Consider the following 16749-nt stretch of genomic DNA (forward strand, 5'->3'; position numbering starts at 1 on the left):
CGGTGCCCCGCTGGGGTTGTGTGCGGGCCGAACGGCCTCAGGCAGGTCCCTTCCTGGGCAATGTGTGAACGAGGCCTTCGGGAGGAATGTTCAGGACTCAAGCGAACCAGGAGGGTGCGTGGATGCGGAGGACAAGCACCTGGGCCCCAGACGTGAGAAGAATGAACATCCGATCAGTACAGCTGGCTCGGCTGTCTTGCCTTCCCTCTGCGTCTGTCACCATCACAACGGCCTCAGCCGAAGGCCTCCACTCCTGTCATGAGGGACCTGTGGCCCGGAGAGGCTGGTGGGAGAACTGATAGATGCTGGCCAAGTCCCGGGAGGTGATGAGCTCACCGTCCAGCAAGGCTGATTTTCATCTCCTAAGTATAGACGAAATTGCATTCTTGGAATATACATAAATCCTTATTTTGGGGTTGGCCAATTTGTGCCAACATCTGATGTCGACATGGGGTTTTTTTTTTTTGCCTGTCTGTGTAGCTTCGGGATGGCGGTAGATCGGGAAGGTCGGTCACTTGGCCAATGTCAACATGAACAACACTGGCCTGAGAGAAGGAGAGGATGGGTTTAGAAAGTCCAGGATCTGTGAGTCGACTCCTCCAGCCAGAGCTCACAGAAAAGAGCGGGTGGCCCTGAGAAGTCACTGGAGGACACCCGCCTTTTCATTTATTTTGATAGGTGGGATTTAGTTTTAATAATTTAAGAGAAAACTTCATGAGATATTTTCAAAGAGAAATGAGATCTTAATAATCTCCGCTCTCATTACAGCCCTCAGCTATTAAATCTTTATAAATTTCTGCTGGAAGCTTGAGAGGAGGCTGGTGTGCAGGACTGTGGACTTGGCACGAGCAAATGGAAAGCGGCGGGCTCCAACAAGGCCGAGGCTTCATTTCCCCATCTGGGCCTTAAGTGCAAGGGTGAGGGCTGCTCCCCGGGGTGAAACCGTGGGAGGGAGCAACTCTGACAACCACTGAGAGGGGGGAAACTGAGGCAGGGCTGGAACCAGCTGCTGGAATCCATGAGGCCAATGATTTCCAAGGAGCCCTGGAAACAGCCTTGCACCGAGCTGGCTTACTCTCACTCTTGCTAAAGTTAACCCCACTCTAAACCTGGGGAGTTTTAGTACCTCAGGGGACAGGCCGGGTCTGAGTTTACTACCCCAGGTTAAACCACGCACGTGCACTGCTTTCACTCCCCTGATTCTCACCTCCCTCCTCCAGCGCGCTCTGGCTCGCAGGTGACGGGCCCTGACTCAGCAGGTCTTCGGCCACGGTGCTGCTGCCTGCTAAGAAGAAATGCCCGAGGAGGGCCCCTGGGTGGACCCCTTCTCTCTCCAGATCCCCTGTCCTCACCTCAGAGGCTCCCATTCCCGACCTCCACCACCACCCCGGCTCCCTTGGCTCTCCCCGAGACGCGCCACAGGGGCCTCACCTGCAAACGTCCGAGCTCATCACAGCCAGACCCACTGTCCTCACGCCTCCTGCCCAGGTGCCCAAGCGGGACCATGTGAAGCCTCAGGCTCCACTGCACCTTCTCTCTCCTCCAATATCCAGTTGGTCATCAGACCTGATGGTCATCAGCTCCCGACCAGAGCCTCAGCCCGCCTCAGATGGACGCCAGCCTCCCCGCTGCCGGGTGGAAGCGGGGCCTCTGCTTGCCGCTCCGCATCACTGTCCTCGGCCGTGACCGCCTTGGTCCACACGCCACCTGGAGTTCCTTTCCTGAGGGTGTCCGGGCGTCCTGTCACCCCTCCGTCAGCCACGTCTGCCTGGAGTCCAAAGACAGGATCCAGACCTCCGGGCTGCTCCCTGTGGCCAAGTGCACGACGTCCCGGGGTCGCCCTGCCTCCGCCCATCTCGGGTTCATGCCCAAAGACAGCTGCTCGCTCGAGCCGGGAAGCCCGGCTGGTCTCGGGAGGCAGCTCAACGCCGGCGTCCTTCGGAGACTTTCGGAGCGTCGTGGAAGAAGTGAAGGAACGAATGCATGAATTCTCCCGAAGGGGGACAAGTGGCCCCTGTTCTGGTACCCGCCAGCGTCACGGTGCAGTCACAGCGCGCGGGGGAGAGGAGGCACGTGGACACCATCCGGGCCTCGCCACTGACAACGGGGAAACTGAGGCAGCGGTCGGCACTGTGGGGCACAGCCCTCCTGCGCGCCTCAGGGAGAGGGACGTGGCGGGCGTCCGGACCCCGCGAGTCCGCGTGAGAAGAGCCCGAGGGTCCAGACGTCCCGTCTCGCTCGCCGTCAAGGTAAAGCACACGAGAGAGAGGCCGACCCAAGCTCCCGCTCCTGCTTCCCGGCGGCGACCCCGGAGCCCAGTGCGCGTGCGGCTCCCGGACGCCACGGACCGAGGTGGGAGGCGCTCCGCGCGGGCCGGCTGCGGCGGAGAGGCCGCGAGCTCGGCTTGTAAGCCGCCGTGTGGAAGCCGCCTGCGCCGTCCTCGGGCACCCCGCACCCGCGACCACCCTGTCCGCGCAGCCCGCGCTCTCCTCTTCCCCCAAGGAGCGCGCGCACGCGGCCTGTCCCAGGGCCCTCGGCTCCCCACGGGGGGGCCGCTCTCCAACCCCTCTGCCCTGCCACGCGCTCGGCGTCCCCACACTGCAGCGAAGTGACTGCGCAGGCGCTGGCGGCCACCCGCGGACCCGGCCATCAGCGTCTCCCCTGTGCCTCGAGGGAGGGCTTGCCCAGCAGGCCTCGGTAGCCAGCCGCGCACATCTGATTGGCTCAGACTGGGGCACATGCCCTTGCGAAGCCAATCATTGGCTAGGAGGGCCATCGACTCAGCCAATCAGAGTTTGTCCCCGAGTCACATGGTGGAGCCTGGCCGGCCTCTTGCGCGCGAAGGCTCAGACACGGGAGCGCCACGTGTGTGCTGGCTCCGGCTTGGGGACTCGGGGAGCGGCTCCTGGGGTCCTGGCGGCAGCTCCGAGGCGGTCGCCGGGCCAGAGTCGGGGAACCAGGAAGACAGGGCCGAAGGAGGTCCCCCAGAGGCCCACAGCTCGCAAGTGGGGGAGCTGGGATTCGAACCCGGAGCTTCGCTGGCACCACGCCCGTCCAGGTGTAATTCGCACCGTACGCGGTAGCGCTTGTGTGAAGTGTGCCGTGCGCCGGTTGTTGGTGTGTTCACGAGTTGGTGCAGCCCTCACCGCAGTCCGTTTCAGAACTAGTTCGTTGCCCCAAAAAGAAACCGCTGGTCCGGTAGTGGTCACCGCCCCCCCCCCCCCCCCCGTGTGTCTCCCTCCAGCCCGAGGTCACCACTAACCTGCCTTCTGGCTCTGGCTTTGCCTGTTTGGGACATTCGACCTAACGGGTCCCCACCGAGTGTGGCCTTTGTGTCCGGCTTCTTCCACGGATCGTGACCATTCCAGGATCCACCGTGCTGCGTCTGTATTAGGACACGATAGGACGCTTCCTGCTGTGTGCGGTCACTCCTCAGCTGAGGGATGGGGCTGTTTCTCCCCTTGGGGCCTCATGACGCGGGCTGCTGCGAACATTCCTGAGCAGTTTTTACGGACAGATGTTTCCATTCCTCTAAGATAACCTGGGAATGAAGTTGTGGGGAGAAGGCTTTCCTTGGAGGTGAAAGCACAGACACGTTTAAGGGGTGAGTGGGGCGGGTTAGTGTTCTGAGCGCTGCAGAGGGACTTAGGAAGCTGGGGTCCTGGCTCTTCTGTCTGGCGACTGCAGGACCTTGGCCAGAGGTCTTCTCTGATGCATCTCAGGGACTCGGGTGCTGGAGTAGCGGAGCCCAGCCCGGAGAGGGCACCTGCATACCCACTTCCTTCCTGGGGAAGGAGCCATGGGTTCTCTAGCACTGTACTGGCAAGGGATAGTGGTGTCCCTCCACAGAGGACAGAGAGGCCACAGGACGTGGGCATCTGCCCTGGCCCCTTTGATCCTCAGAGACCGAGAAGCCCAGCCCTCCTGCTGGAAGCAGCCCCCATTTGTTATTTGCGCTTTAACGTCTGCCCGGCTCTACTCCACTTGGACTTGAAAGTGATGCTTAGTTAATTCAAATAAAATAGCCATGTAAAGCTCAGCCAGAAATTTAATTGTATTTACTAAACAGCTAATAAATATTTACTACAAATCTCACTGCTCCATAAAATTGAAGACAGCACCTCCTTCTTGGCTTGCTTTCTTGGCTTCGAGGCAGGGCTGAGGGAGAGAGGGAGGCAGCTGGGAAGGGGAGAGGGAGGGTCCAGCCTGTGTCCCTGTGACAGTGTAAACGTGGTCCCTCGATTGTGTTTCTTGTAACGAGACTGGATCACTCACCAGTTGCTTTGTTCTCAGCTCGATCATTTTACTCAGAAAGTGAGCTCTTGCAGCGGTTCATTTCCGTTGCGATTCCAAACCTGATCTCTGTGATTATATGTGGGAAGCTTACAGAATTTCCCACTGAGATGATTTTTGAATTAACTGAAAATTTAGCAGTTTCATAATTTCTGAATTGTAGATTTTCACCTCCCCTTTTGGTCTTCTAAGTCCATTGCTGTGTCTTTTCAAATCTGAAATTTGCCATAGGCTGAGTCCTCGAAGAAAGATATATACCCTTGACATTTAAAAAAAAAAATTAATGGAAAAGCACTAAATCCCTTCAAATGCTACACTGAAATGTAGTTACAGCTCTTTCTTCATGCCCAGTGAGAATTTAATCATAGCAAAATCTTAACGTTTAATATTGAAATCTTTATCCAAGAGACCCAAAAAGTGTTTTTGCAAGGAGCAGCTTGGTGTCTCCTAAACCTGCTGACACAGTTCCCTGACTGTAATGTGATAACTGGAAAGATGACTCCATGACCCTGACTTTTGCCCAAACCCAAAGTTTGGGGTCCCAGAGGTCAGAGCCCCAAGGGCAAAAATCATGGACTGAGGCAGGGGGCACTGCTCTGGAAGTCCTCAAGGGCCGGTTCCCATTTGCCTCCAGGAACCTCAGGAGGCCCAGAGTTTCTGATTGGGTCAAAGATCTCATTTATGGGGTGAGGGCCTCTGGCTATTTACGACACACTCTTGGTTGATGGCCCTGCAGGTCAGTGTGAGCGGCATACCAGAGGGTCAGGGCCAAGGCCGGACCCAGGAGGAAGTCCCCCTTCTTCTCCATCCATACAAGTATAGAGGGTTAGCAGGCCTTTGGGACCGTTAGATTTCTGTAGCGGGAACTGTCGGTGCTTGTATTCGTAGACTTGCTGTATAACAAGCAACCCTGAAACTGAGTGACTTAACATAATCATCATTAGTTGGCAGTTTGGGCTGGGCTCAGCTGAGTGGGGCTCACTTGGGCTCGCTGCCACGGCTCTGCTGGGACTGATGGTTTTGGGTGGTCAGATAAACGTTTTGGGCAGATGAAGCCTATGGACTGGGGTACCTCGGTTCTCTTCCATGCGGCCCCTTTGGAAGTTGGCTTGAGCTCGTTTCCATGGTCTCAGTGCTATAAGAGAGCATAAACTCCAAAGAAAAGCAGTTTTCAAGCCTTTGCGTGGGTCATGTTTGCTGATGTCCCATCGGCCATGGCCAGGCCTGTGGCCAAGCCCAGGCTTAAGGAGTGAGGAACAGACACCTCCTGATGGAGGGCGTAACAGAAACACACGCACAAGTGCAGCTTACACACTTTGTCTCTGCCGGGGGTCCTCACAGCCAACGGCTGGCTGACGGGTTCAAAGCTCCAAAGAGGCCGCCCTCTTTCTTCAGGGCAGGGCCAGCTGTGGCGTGACTTGTGGTCCTGAGCCCGCTGAGCCCCGGGGTGGGGGGCTTGGCTTTATTGGGCGCTGCCGCCCCCTGCTCGGCCCTTTCCCTCCCTGCCCCACTGCCTCCCCCTCTCCCTGACAGGCTGTTAGAAGAGCGCGCCCTCAACAGACTGCCTCTCCCCAAACCCCTCACGGGCCTGTGTCCGGGAACTCAGTTGTGGATATTGTGTTCTCTCAGGACGGTGCAGTGCTATTTTCTATTCCACTCGTGTCTCTAGAGGGTCCCCTGGACACTCCCTTCTTGTAACCAAGAGGGATGGTGAAAGCGACACTGTGTGACTTCCAGTGGAAGGTTCTGGAAGGTAATACAGCTCCTACCTTGTTGACGGGAAACCTGCTCTTGAAGCCTCTAGCCTGACGGACTGCCCGGAGGCTGCCGTGTGGTGAGAAAGCTCAAACAGCTCCGCCAGCCCCACACCGCGCAGACGTCTCCGTGCTCTGATGGCACCCGGCGGAGAGACCCTCCCTAGCCACAGCTTTCCCGAATTCCTGACCCCCAGAAGCCTTGAGAGATACTAAATGCTTGTTGTTGTGGTCTAAGCCACCAAGTGTCGGTCTCATTGGTGGGGCAGTAATTGGGACCGTGCACGGATCTTAGACAATGTCCATCTCCCCGTTACCATGGAGAACGGAAGAAGGAGCTTCCTGAGGACTCGAAACCCTGTGCAAACCGCTGGCCCCTGTTCTGTGTGCACGTGTTAAATCTGTGTGTGTGTGTGTGTGTGTGTGTGTGTGTGTGTGCACGTGTGCACGCACACGAACCCACATCTGCCCCCTCAGTCCCATCTCTCTCTCCACTCCCAGAGCCTCTCAAAGTGCCTGGCTCACAGCGGTATCGTGTTAGCGGAAGTTCTGATACACTGGGACCCTCATGTTTGTAGCCAGACAGATCTTCCTTGTTCTCCAGCAAGCCATCCTGCCCCTCTAACCTCTCTTCTATTAGAGAGTCCAGGAGAGAAACTTCCAGAGCAGTAAGTCTCTTTGTGGTTGCCCAGTCGGAGGGACAGTGGCAGGCCGGTTAAAGTTCTTTCTTCTTTGCTGGGAACTCTGGAAGTGTGCGCCTTTTCAAAGGAACCAAACTGTCTGGGCTTCCTCTCAGACTTCCCTCTGCATCTCCAGCCTTTTGGAACAAGTCCCCAGTCTCAGGAATGTGGTTCTGCAAGATGAGCTGGAGTTTTCAAGGACTGGGAGAGCAGGAGAAGGCCAGGAAGGAGGGGATTCCTGGAGGCAGAGCTCTGGGATTTAAGACACAGTTTAGAGGCGTTGGCATTGATCTCCAGCCCACAAAGGTTGCCTACTTATCAGGCTTTGCTTAGCAGCTGGGGTGCTAGAGGACGAGCAGTAGGGAGCACGACACACTCCCTCCCCAGGAGGCTGAGGATGGTAGGTAGGGGACGATGCGGGGAGAGAGGTGGGCAGAGGAGTGATGGGGGAATGGGGAGTGGCAGGCATGGGGGGAGACACCTTAGTGGTTACAGGGACACACACAGGACAGGATGTAAGGGAAGTGGGGAGGGCACGGTGGGAAGAGAGTGGTGGCAGGGGAAGGCGGAGAGGATGGTGACAGGAATGGTGGGAGGGAATAGTGGGTGGCAAGGAACGGCGTGGGGGGAAATGACAGCATTTTTGAAAGGATCCTAACTTTGACGCATAGAACTGGATGATGCTATGGGATTTTGCCTGATTATAAAAGGTATTAGGAGCTATATGCTAGGCCGTCTTGTTTTTTGGGGCAAATGTCAGAGATCTTATTGCATTATTAGTTCACTATTGCATTATTAGGTCTTTCCATATATTGCCTAGGAATGCAATAATCATTGCATTATTAGGTCTTTCGACAACCCAGTGGTAGCTGGGCCCTTGTTCCAGGGCCAAAAGTCCTGAAGAGCGATTTTAGCAAGTTCATGTTTACCCCTCCTTGCAGTCAGCCATCCAGGGGAGCCCTGAATCTTGGGCAGAGGGGAGTGAAGAGGAGGACGTGGGGAAGAGAGGGGAAGATGCGGTCTCTGCCAACCCACCACTATCCTGGGTGGAGCGGCTTTTTGGGATTTACAAGCAGAACAGGGTCAGAGTGGGTCCCATACCTCCCATGTCCAGTGGGCACTGTGAGTGTGGGAATGAATGAACGTTTCAAAGATACATAGGTGGGTGTTATTTTTGGCCAATCCTGGGGGCAAAATCAATTTTATTTATCCTTAAAAATGATGGGAAAAAATGGAATCAAAGTTCTAGGCAAGCTGGGGGACTTCTTCTTGATCCTTTTCTTTCTTTCTTTTTTAGATTTTATTTATTTATTTGACAGAGAGAGACAGCAAGAGAGGGAACACAAGCAGCGGGAGAGGGAGAAGCAGGCTTCCCGCCGAGCAGAGATCCTGATGCGGGGCTCGATCCCAGGACGCTATGATCATGACCTGACACTTAACCACTGACCCACCCTGGCGCCCTCCTTGATCCTTTTCTAACATTTTTTTTTTCTTTTCAGAATCAAGAGACCTCACATCCACCTAAATCAAAGCATGGAAGGAACACCCAAGTCCTACTTTTTTTTTTTTTTTTAAGATTTTACTTATTTATTTGACAGACAGAGACCACAAGTAGGCAGAGAGGCAGGCAGAGAGAGAGGGGGAAGCAGGCTCCCTGCTGAGCAGAGAGCCCGATGTGGGGCTCGATCCCAGGACCCTGGGATCATGACCTGAGCTGAAGGCAGAGGCTTAACCCACTGAGCCACCCAGGCACCCACCCCTTACTTTTTTTTTTTTAATTAATTTCATTTATTTATTTGAGAGAGAGAGAGAGAGAGAGCACATGCAGGGAGAGGGGCAGAGGGCAAGGGATAAGCAGACTCCCCACAGAGCAGGGAACCCAATGCGGGGCTCGATCCAGTACCCTGGGAGCATGACCTGAACCGAAGGCCAACTCCCAATGGATGGAGCCACCCAGGTGCCCCCAAGTCCCCCTTCTTGACCTCCCAGGCAGCTTCAGACAGGCCTGTGTCTATTTAAATTGTTTCCCCGCAGAGGACCGAGTCTGCAGGGGCCCGGGCCGGTGGTGTTCTTTCCGGGGAGCGGCCTGGAAGCGGCTGCTCAGAAGAGCCTCGTGCCAGGCCCAGCCGCTCAGTTCCTGCATTCGGACTCGCAGAATGAAGCAGCCTATCAGAGGAGCAAAACCCCCAAACTGAAGTTGGAGTGTCCGACCTTGGTTCCTTCACCATCTGCGGGGGAATTTTCTAGTCTGCCTCATACTCAAAAAGAAACAGCAAGGGAGGAAAGGCCATTTCCTGTGACAGCCATCAGGGGCAGCCGGCCCAGGCTGCATCCTGAGTGCCTGAGTGCCCACCCCGCAAGACCTCCCCCCGCCCCCCGGCTGGGGCCTCGTGGGCAGCATCACGGGACGGCGTCAGGGACCCCTGCCCCACTGACTCTTAAATCCCCCGCAAGAGGGGAAGTATGCTGCTGGAGAGGCGCAGAGCCTGCCCAGGACCCGTGGGCTGGGGGCCACAGGGTCCACAGAGACCCCTGGTGGATGCCCACTCCAGTCCTTGGTCCCTCCAATCGTGTCCTCGAGGCCTATTGGCCAGCTCCGGGCCCCCTGGCTGTAGGAAGTACAATACAGCTGGTGTTTAGCGAACTCTTGTTAGGCTGATGAAGCAGAGCTATTTAGGTGCCTTGCTAATTACAGAGCAGTCATCAGTGATTTAAGCCCTATGACCATCATTTCAGGTTTCAGCACGTAGCAAGGTTAGCTCTTCCTGTGAAATGAGCTTATTTGGGTCCATGTTAAAAAATAGTAGAGGGAAATTCAAATGTGGTCGTTCTGAAATCTCATCTACATTGCAAATCGCTCATGGAAATGAGCATCTCAGAGCCATTGATTAGCTCGAGGTGTAATGAGAGCATGAATTTGTGAATCTGCTGTGTTCATGCTCCACTACCTGGGACAGACGAAAGAGGTGATTTGGCAACTACAGGGCTCATGAGGTCCTTTTTGGCCCCCAGACTGGAAACTCCACACCTCAGCTGCCTTCCCCAAGAAACGCTCGTAGCCACCCCTCCACGAACGGACGGCCAGACTGGATTCCTTTGTACCAGCTCACCCAGCACTGGCTTCAGCTTACTCTGGAGGCCTCGAGATGCCTCAGAATTTGGGCATCCTCGTTGTAATTGACTCAATTAATCCTGGTCGCAAGGTTTGGGTGAGTAGCAAGACATGAGCCCACTTCGGCTGCCCCAAATGTGGCTGGCCAGAGGCAGCTACGGTAGCGAGATGTTCGGTGTTCTGGAGTGCGTCCTTGATCGGCCTGGGGTCTGGGGAACGGAGAGCCGGCCTAGGGTTTCTTCTGTGTCTGCGCAGAAGTGGACACAGTGGTGAGGCCGAGGGGCGGGCAGAGACCCCCAGTCCCCCACAGCTCCCCAAATCCACCTCAAATCCACTATGCAATAAAGGAATCCCACTGTTACGGTCCTTCGGACGCCCTTCCAGACGGACGATCCCATCAGGAACCTCGCGGAGACTCTGGAGCTGACCCGTGCTTTGAGCCCCGTCGTGGGTCAGAGTCCTCTGTGGGGAGCTGCTTGTTGATGACGTTTGACAGCGTGAGACTGGAGGCACGTGACGTGGATGAGAAAGTTTGGCTCAGGGCAGGTGGTTCACTCCTACATTCATTCATTCATTCACTCACTCGCTCACTCACACGTTCCTTTGCTGAGCCAGATACTGTAACGGCTACCTGGGGCCTTCCACCAGGGAGAATGGCAGTGACTTCTGTGGCAGCGCTGGGGAGAGAGGGCGCTGACCCCGCGGACCGAAGCCTTCAGCCAGCCGGGGGCCGGGAGAGCCCAGGCCCCAGCGTTGTCCTCGTGGGACCGCTCAGAGAGGGTAGGAGGCCTGCGAGCGGAGCCCCATCTTCGTGGTTTTCTATTTTAATATAACAAGCCTCATGAATTCAGACTCTGCTAATCTTGAGTGTTTCATCCCAGAGTGGGTGGGACTTGCATTTCCGCGGCACACAAAGAGGTGTCAGCAGAAGTGAGGACAAGAGCTTCCACGCGACCCTACAAATAACGTCGGAGCTGCATCTCCTGGAGGCCGGTGGCTCTGGGGACTTCTTCACCGGGACCCACGGTGAGAAAGACCTTTTACCTGAAGACCCACGGGCAGAACCGGCCAGGCAGAACCAGAGCAAGAGTCTCACACAGTAATACCCCCCTCCCTCGGTGTGATGCCTTCTCCTATTTTCTGTTTTGTTCTATTTCATTTTTTTGAAAACAGGCTGCTCACGCCCGCTCCGCGAGATTTATGATGGGGGTCGCTGGCTGTGGGTTGAAGGACCCTGTGGCCCCGGTGCTGGGGTGGCCACGACAATTCCCATCGAGGCCGTGGGGGCCCAAGGACCAGCTCCTCAGAAAGTGCTTCTTAATGAATGGATAATGAGGTGTGTCTGTCAACTTCCCACTGCACAGGGCTGGCACCCCTGGAAGTCCTAGGTTAGGTGACATCCCCCCCCAAAATACTGGGACAGATGTGATTTTGACCCATGGCAATCGATGACGAACACCTGAAATTCCAACAGTCCCTCGTACTCTGGGAAAGGTGGGCAGGTCCTTTATACACAGTGATGACAAGGGCTGAAATACAGCCCAATGCCTTCTGGGCCTCAGGGCACCTCCGGGGGACAGGGTGGCCGCATGGCCCCCACTGGCACCATCGTCCTTCACAGCCCCCTTGGGGGAGAGCAGGCAGTCTATTTCCACTCTACAAAAGGGGAAACCCAGGGCCAGGGAGGTAAGGTGCCTTCCCAAAATGATACAGTTAGTCATGAGTTGAGTTCTGCTTTTTCGATTCCTGGTCTAGCATTCTCCTATTCTAGTGAATTCCTCACTGGTTCACCTTCCCTAGGGAACCCATCACCACAATATTTTGGGGGGCCCTTTGGCAAGAATAGCTGGGTGCCTGACCCATGACATCCTTCCTGCTGGGTGTGAAGCCCCTATGCCGGGCCAAGGGCCCATGTGGAGGTGGATAGGTTAAATCCTGGAAATGCATGTTTTATTTGGAACTGCTCCAGATACGGCCCACGGGAAGAGAGGGTGAAGCATTCAGAGACGGGGAGGAAGAGTGTTCTGGGCAGAGGGAATGGCATGGGCAAAGGCTCTGAGGACTGAGTTTGCCCGAGTCACAGAGGCTCCCTGGAGGCCAGTGTGAAGCGAGTGAGTGCAAGGAACCTTAGTGTGTTGAGTTTCCTGGGGACGAGGCCACTGAGAGCAGTGAGGTGGAGGCTGCTGTTCAGGGACTGAACTGCTGAGGTCAGAACTGCTCGGCCTACAGGCCACGTGCTGTGGGTTCTCACCCCCGCGGGGCTCCAAGCATCCACGAGGTTTAGAAAATCACCATGATGACCACCAGCTAAGGGTGATGCTCATTCCCTTTCTTCAGTTTCGAATGGGGGGCTATCTAGTGGTTTTCCAGTATTTGATGTTATTTCTTTGGAAGAGTCCCAGAGGTGGGGTCACCGGGCCAAGAAGGAGTCACGTTTTTGTTTTGTTTGGTTTGGTTTTGTTGAAACTCAGGAGGTTTGCGTTTCTAGCTGCTGGCCCACACCGAGCTTCATCGCCGGTGACCTCATTCATCCCATAACAAGAAAATGTCCCGCTGTGTTCAGACTTGCCTGGTTCTCAGGATATGATTATTGGCTGAAGGACAATGAAGGAAGATCAAATGTAGGGTTAGTTTGGGTAGAATATAAGCTGCCAATCAAACTTTACAGGGGCTTCCATCTCAGAGTTAAAACCAAAGTGCTCTTGGTGACCTGAAAGGCCCTGTGTCTCCAGCTTCCCTGAGCCCGAGTCCCCACCCTCACCTTCCTCCTCTGTGAGTTTCTCTGGTTCCTTGGCTCCAGCCACAATGGCCTCCTGAATGTTCACTGACCTCAGGGCCTTTGCCCATGCTTTTACCTCTTCCTGGATGCTTTTCCTACTGATAGCCACATGGTGCCCTCCTCTTTTCTTTTAGGTCTACCTGAAAGTGGTGTCTTATCCAGCGCTTTACTTGCCTCCTTCCCTGACCATTCACTCCAGGCCTCCCTCTTCCCCTTCTCTGCTCTGGCTTGCTCCAGAGCTCTTGTTATAAACTCACTTGCAATTTATTTTGTTTTCACCTGCTAGAAGGTAAGCTCCAAAAGGGCAAGCATTTAATTGGTTCTGTGCTGGGAGAGAGCTGGCAGGTCTGGACTACAAGCAGGTCTTGACCGAATGCTCTAATGAACAAGGGGACAGTGGAATAAATGGCTTTGATCTGGGATCATATGACATTTCAGGAGTGTTGCCACCAGCTTTGAGAGCTGGGGAAGGGCACCCCATTTGCCTTTCTTCACAGTGAGATGTCACACTGCAGTTTTGATGAATTAGAACAATTCTTGTACTTTTCAAACATTTTATCTCATTAATCTGAGACTTAATTTGGACCCAATAACCTCCTCCCTCCTCATTTCTATCGAGCAGGGAGGAGGAGAACCCATTTCCTGGGAATCTGCTGGGCTAGCACGACTGGCCATAGGTTTCCACCAGCCACTGGCTGGTTCGAGGAGTGGAGGGTGCCAGCTGAGGCAGGAGCTGGATTCCTGGGGAGGGGGTGAAGGAAAAGGGTTGTGACAACCCCGCAGATTGAGGGAGAAGGTCAGTGATCACACAGAGGAGGATTTGTGAGTTTGCTGTGTGGTTCTTGAGGCAAACGCTCTTCCCTGTCTCCAGTGAGGTCTGCAGAAAAATACCCCTTTTTCTTGGTGAGACTGAATCTATTTTTCAGAAGGTGTTCAAGGTCAAGGTGGGTGTGGGGCTCCAGTCAAGGCCCCTGTGGGAGGCTGGCCACGCCCTGTGCTCAGGTTCTCCTGAAGGATTGGGGGGAAAGTACCAAAGACGGTGTGTGCACTCACACACGTGTGCAAATCCCAGATTGGGTGTTCCCTAAACAAGGATAACTTCATCTCCCTGAGTGGCCCACAGAAATGAGAGAAAAATAAAACTTCATGTGGCTAGTTCCCCAAATCTCCTACCTTCCCTGCCCTTGTCTGTCACTTGCCCAAGACGCCCGGTGAGGTTTGAACACCTTAGCCATCCTGTGCCTCTCCGTGCCCCAGTTCTTTTGCATTTGCTTTCTGCTGCCCCTGTCCAGAGAGGGACACAGGTACCCCGCATCTTTGCTGGTGTACTTCTGCCCTTAGCCAGGGTCCACTTGAAGTGGCGGCGGGGCTGGCAGTGTTGGTTTCCCAGCTCAGCCAGCCCTGCATGGAGCAGGAGTGGGGAGGAGTAATTTCACACGCGGACCACCCCCCACACTTGGGGTGAGGGCCCAGTCCACCATCTTCAGCCCTTCCTCCAGTCCAAGATAGTGTTTTCAAGGTTTTTTTTTTTTTTAAGATTTTATTTATTTATTTGACAGAGAGAGACACAGCAAGAGAGGGAACACAAGCAGGGGGAGTGGGAGAGGGAGAAGCAGGCTTCCTGTTGAGCAGGGTGCCTGATATGGGGCTCGATCCCAGGACCCCAGGATCATGATCGGAGGCAAAGGCAGACACTTAATGACTGAGCCACCTCAGTCCGAAGGTAGTGTTTCCAAACCAGGTTACGAACAAACAGGGAGTGGAGAGGGTCACAACAACAGTATTTACAAAACCGAATGGTCTAGAAAATAGAGCATATCACAGGTTTGAGGCGGAGTGCTGTCATACGTTGTGTGTGTACGTGCACACATGATACACGACTGGGTTGTGCTGTAAAATTCACAAAGCTTGAATTTTCATCAATTTTCATCACAGGCCGCTTGTCTGGACAGTTGGTTTAACTGGTTTTATTCTGCCGAGAGTCCAGGTCCCTCCTGAGGTTGACGTTTCAGTGGGAGATATTGCCAGGGCCCCGCAGGCAAGTTAGACCTCCCAAGGGGGCCCATGGTCTTTGTGTGGGTGTCACTTGAGGGCCTGATGAGACCCCATTCACAGGCCTGAAGTCCCCCCAATACTATTGGGGACCATTTTCCCCCTTCTCTGAAGAACAAACAGGACTGGCTTCTGAGCTGGGGCTCTGATATCTGCGTGCGCGTCTCCCAGGAACGCAACAAACAGAACATATAATGCTACACAAATCCCTGGGAGAAATTTCTTTGTTCAGAAACGGTGTCCGCTTGTTGTTCCACGTTGCCATAGGGAACCGAAGGGGCTGCCCCCGAAAGGCAGAGGAGAGCTGTGATTGGCTCTCCTTGCTGCCCATCACTGCTGCCCCGCCGACTGACACTGCAGAGGCCAGAGGCCCCGCCCCCCAGAGCGGTGGCCCTGTTTGGGGCAAAATTATTCGTGCCGTCCCTTCGAGCTGGGGTTCTAGAACTACGCGGACAGCTGGAGACGAGAAAGGAACGGGGCAGGGAAGAGGAGCAGGAGCAGGTCTCACCAGCAGAGGGCCCTCCCGGGGGGATCCTGAAGCCCGTCCGTCTCCCCATTCCCAGGGTTGCTTCCCAGCGCCCTGGGAGCACGTGGAGTCCCAGAAAACCCATCGGAGGGATCTCGGAAACGGCTACCTTGTTGCTTATTTCTAAAAACCCAAAATAGCCCAGCCTGGAGCTTTTTGGGCAGTCTTATTTTGGCAAAGCCTTAAGAAGAGCCCTTGCCCTATAGCGTGAGGCAGTAAGTGGGGTGAGCTCCTGGCCCAGAGGGTCCGGGGACGGTGGTCTGAGGTGCTCTGGGGGCCCGGGAGGAGTCGGGCCAGGAGAAGCAGCCAGGACCCGACCCTTCCGGGTGGGCGGGAAAGGACTCCCAGGGCTCCGGAGGGGAGCCCTCCATGAGGGGACCTCGGTGGCTGGCTGTCTCCGGCCTGTCACCCCGACGTGGTTGCTGGGGTCCTCTGCTCTGAACTCGGGGCGCTGTGCCCTTCGGGGGCCCAAGCGGGGCGCCACCGCAACCTGGGTCTGGGGCGGAGGTCCCCTACCCCCACCCCGCTGCCGTGGCTGGGGACAGACACCTGCTGGGCCGATGGAGCCTGTCCCCGTGGCTGCCCCGGCCTGTGCAGACCGTCCAGGGCTCCGGAACCTTCCAAGGGGAAGAAGCTGCAGGAGGAGATGCTGGACTTCCTGCCTCTCCTCACATGAGTCATTGGAGAAATACAGAAGGCTAACCCTGGTCTCAGCTCTGGTCAGGGACCTTCAGAAGCCTTGGTGGCAAGACAAAAACGAAGAGCCCTTTCGGTTGCCCCGGGGTTGACTTGTAAACGTGGGGAGAGTTGGCTTGGAGGCTCCCCGAGAGCGGCTCAGCCAGGTGGGGTGCAGAGGGCTCGGAGGACCAGGGGACCCACGGAGGACTTGGGGGGCCGCGGCCTGGAGAAGCGGGCGTCCCTGGCCCTGGAGGCCGCCTCCACCGCACAGGCCGGAGCTGGACGGAGGAGAGCAGCGCGCGGCCACCGGGGTCCCCGTCCACTCGGGACGCCGGGCCCTCGGGCCCACTGGCCACCGCGTCCCCACTTGAGTGAGCGCGGCTTCCTGGGTGTGGGAGGAGCCCAGGGAGGAAGGAGAGGAAACGCCCGCCGACAGGCGCTCAGACGGCCCCTCTCAGGAGGAGCGAGCGGAGGCCCAGATGGCCCGAGTCACCTTCAGCCCCACCCACCTGCGCGCGCGCGCGTGTGTGTGAGGCACGCGAGTGTGAGCGCCCGTGTGCGGCGTGCGTGGGGCTGCCGGCCGCTGTGTGAATGAGTGTGTGGTGCTAGGGCGCGCGAGCGTGTCTGTGCCCAGGTGAGCGGGAGCGTGCGTGTGTGAGGGCCCCGTGTTCAGGAATGCGTGTGTGGGAGCCCGCGTCGGCCAGGGTGCGGGTGCGTGTGCTGATGGGGAGCGTGTGTCTAGGGGCGCAGCCTGTGGGAGTGCGCGTGGCTGCGCGGGTGAAGCGGGTGACGCCATCGCTCTCGGCCGTCACCGAACCTGCACCTCTGGGGCCCACACGCGGCTGCGTGGCAGTTTTTTTTTTTAAACCCGGAAG

At 56.1% G+C, this 16749-nt stretch overlaps 1 protein-coding gene across 1 annotated transcript in view; it reads left to right on the forward strand.

Moving 5' to 3' along the window:
* The first annotated feature begins 786 nt into the window (after positions 1 to 786).
* The window catches only part of LOC111148752 (translation initiation factor IF-2-like), a 63841-nt gene continuing 47878 nt past the window's right edge, over positions 787 to 16749 (forward strand). Inside the window, exons 1-2 of the mRNA XM_022505541.1 lie at positions 787 to 917; positions 1221 to 2406. Coding sequence (XP_022361249.1) covers positions 1296 to 2406 — 1111 coding nt within the window. The 5' untranslated portion in view covers positions 787 to 917; positions 1221 to 1295. The remainder of the gene's footprint in view (positions 918 to 1220; positions 2407 to 16749) is intronic.

This window comes from Enhydra lutris, unplaced genomic scaffold (assembly GCF_002288905.1).
Source record: "Enhydra lutris kenyoni isolate GAN:26980312 unplaced genomic scaffold, ASM228890v2 scaffoldscaffold20, whole genome shotgun sequence".
NCBI lineage: Eukaryota > Metazoa > Chordata > Mammalia > Carnivora > Mustelidae > Enhydra > Enhydra lutris.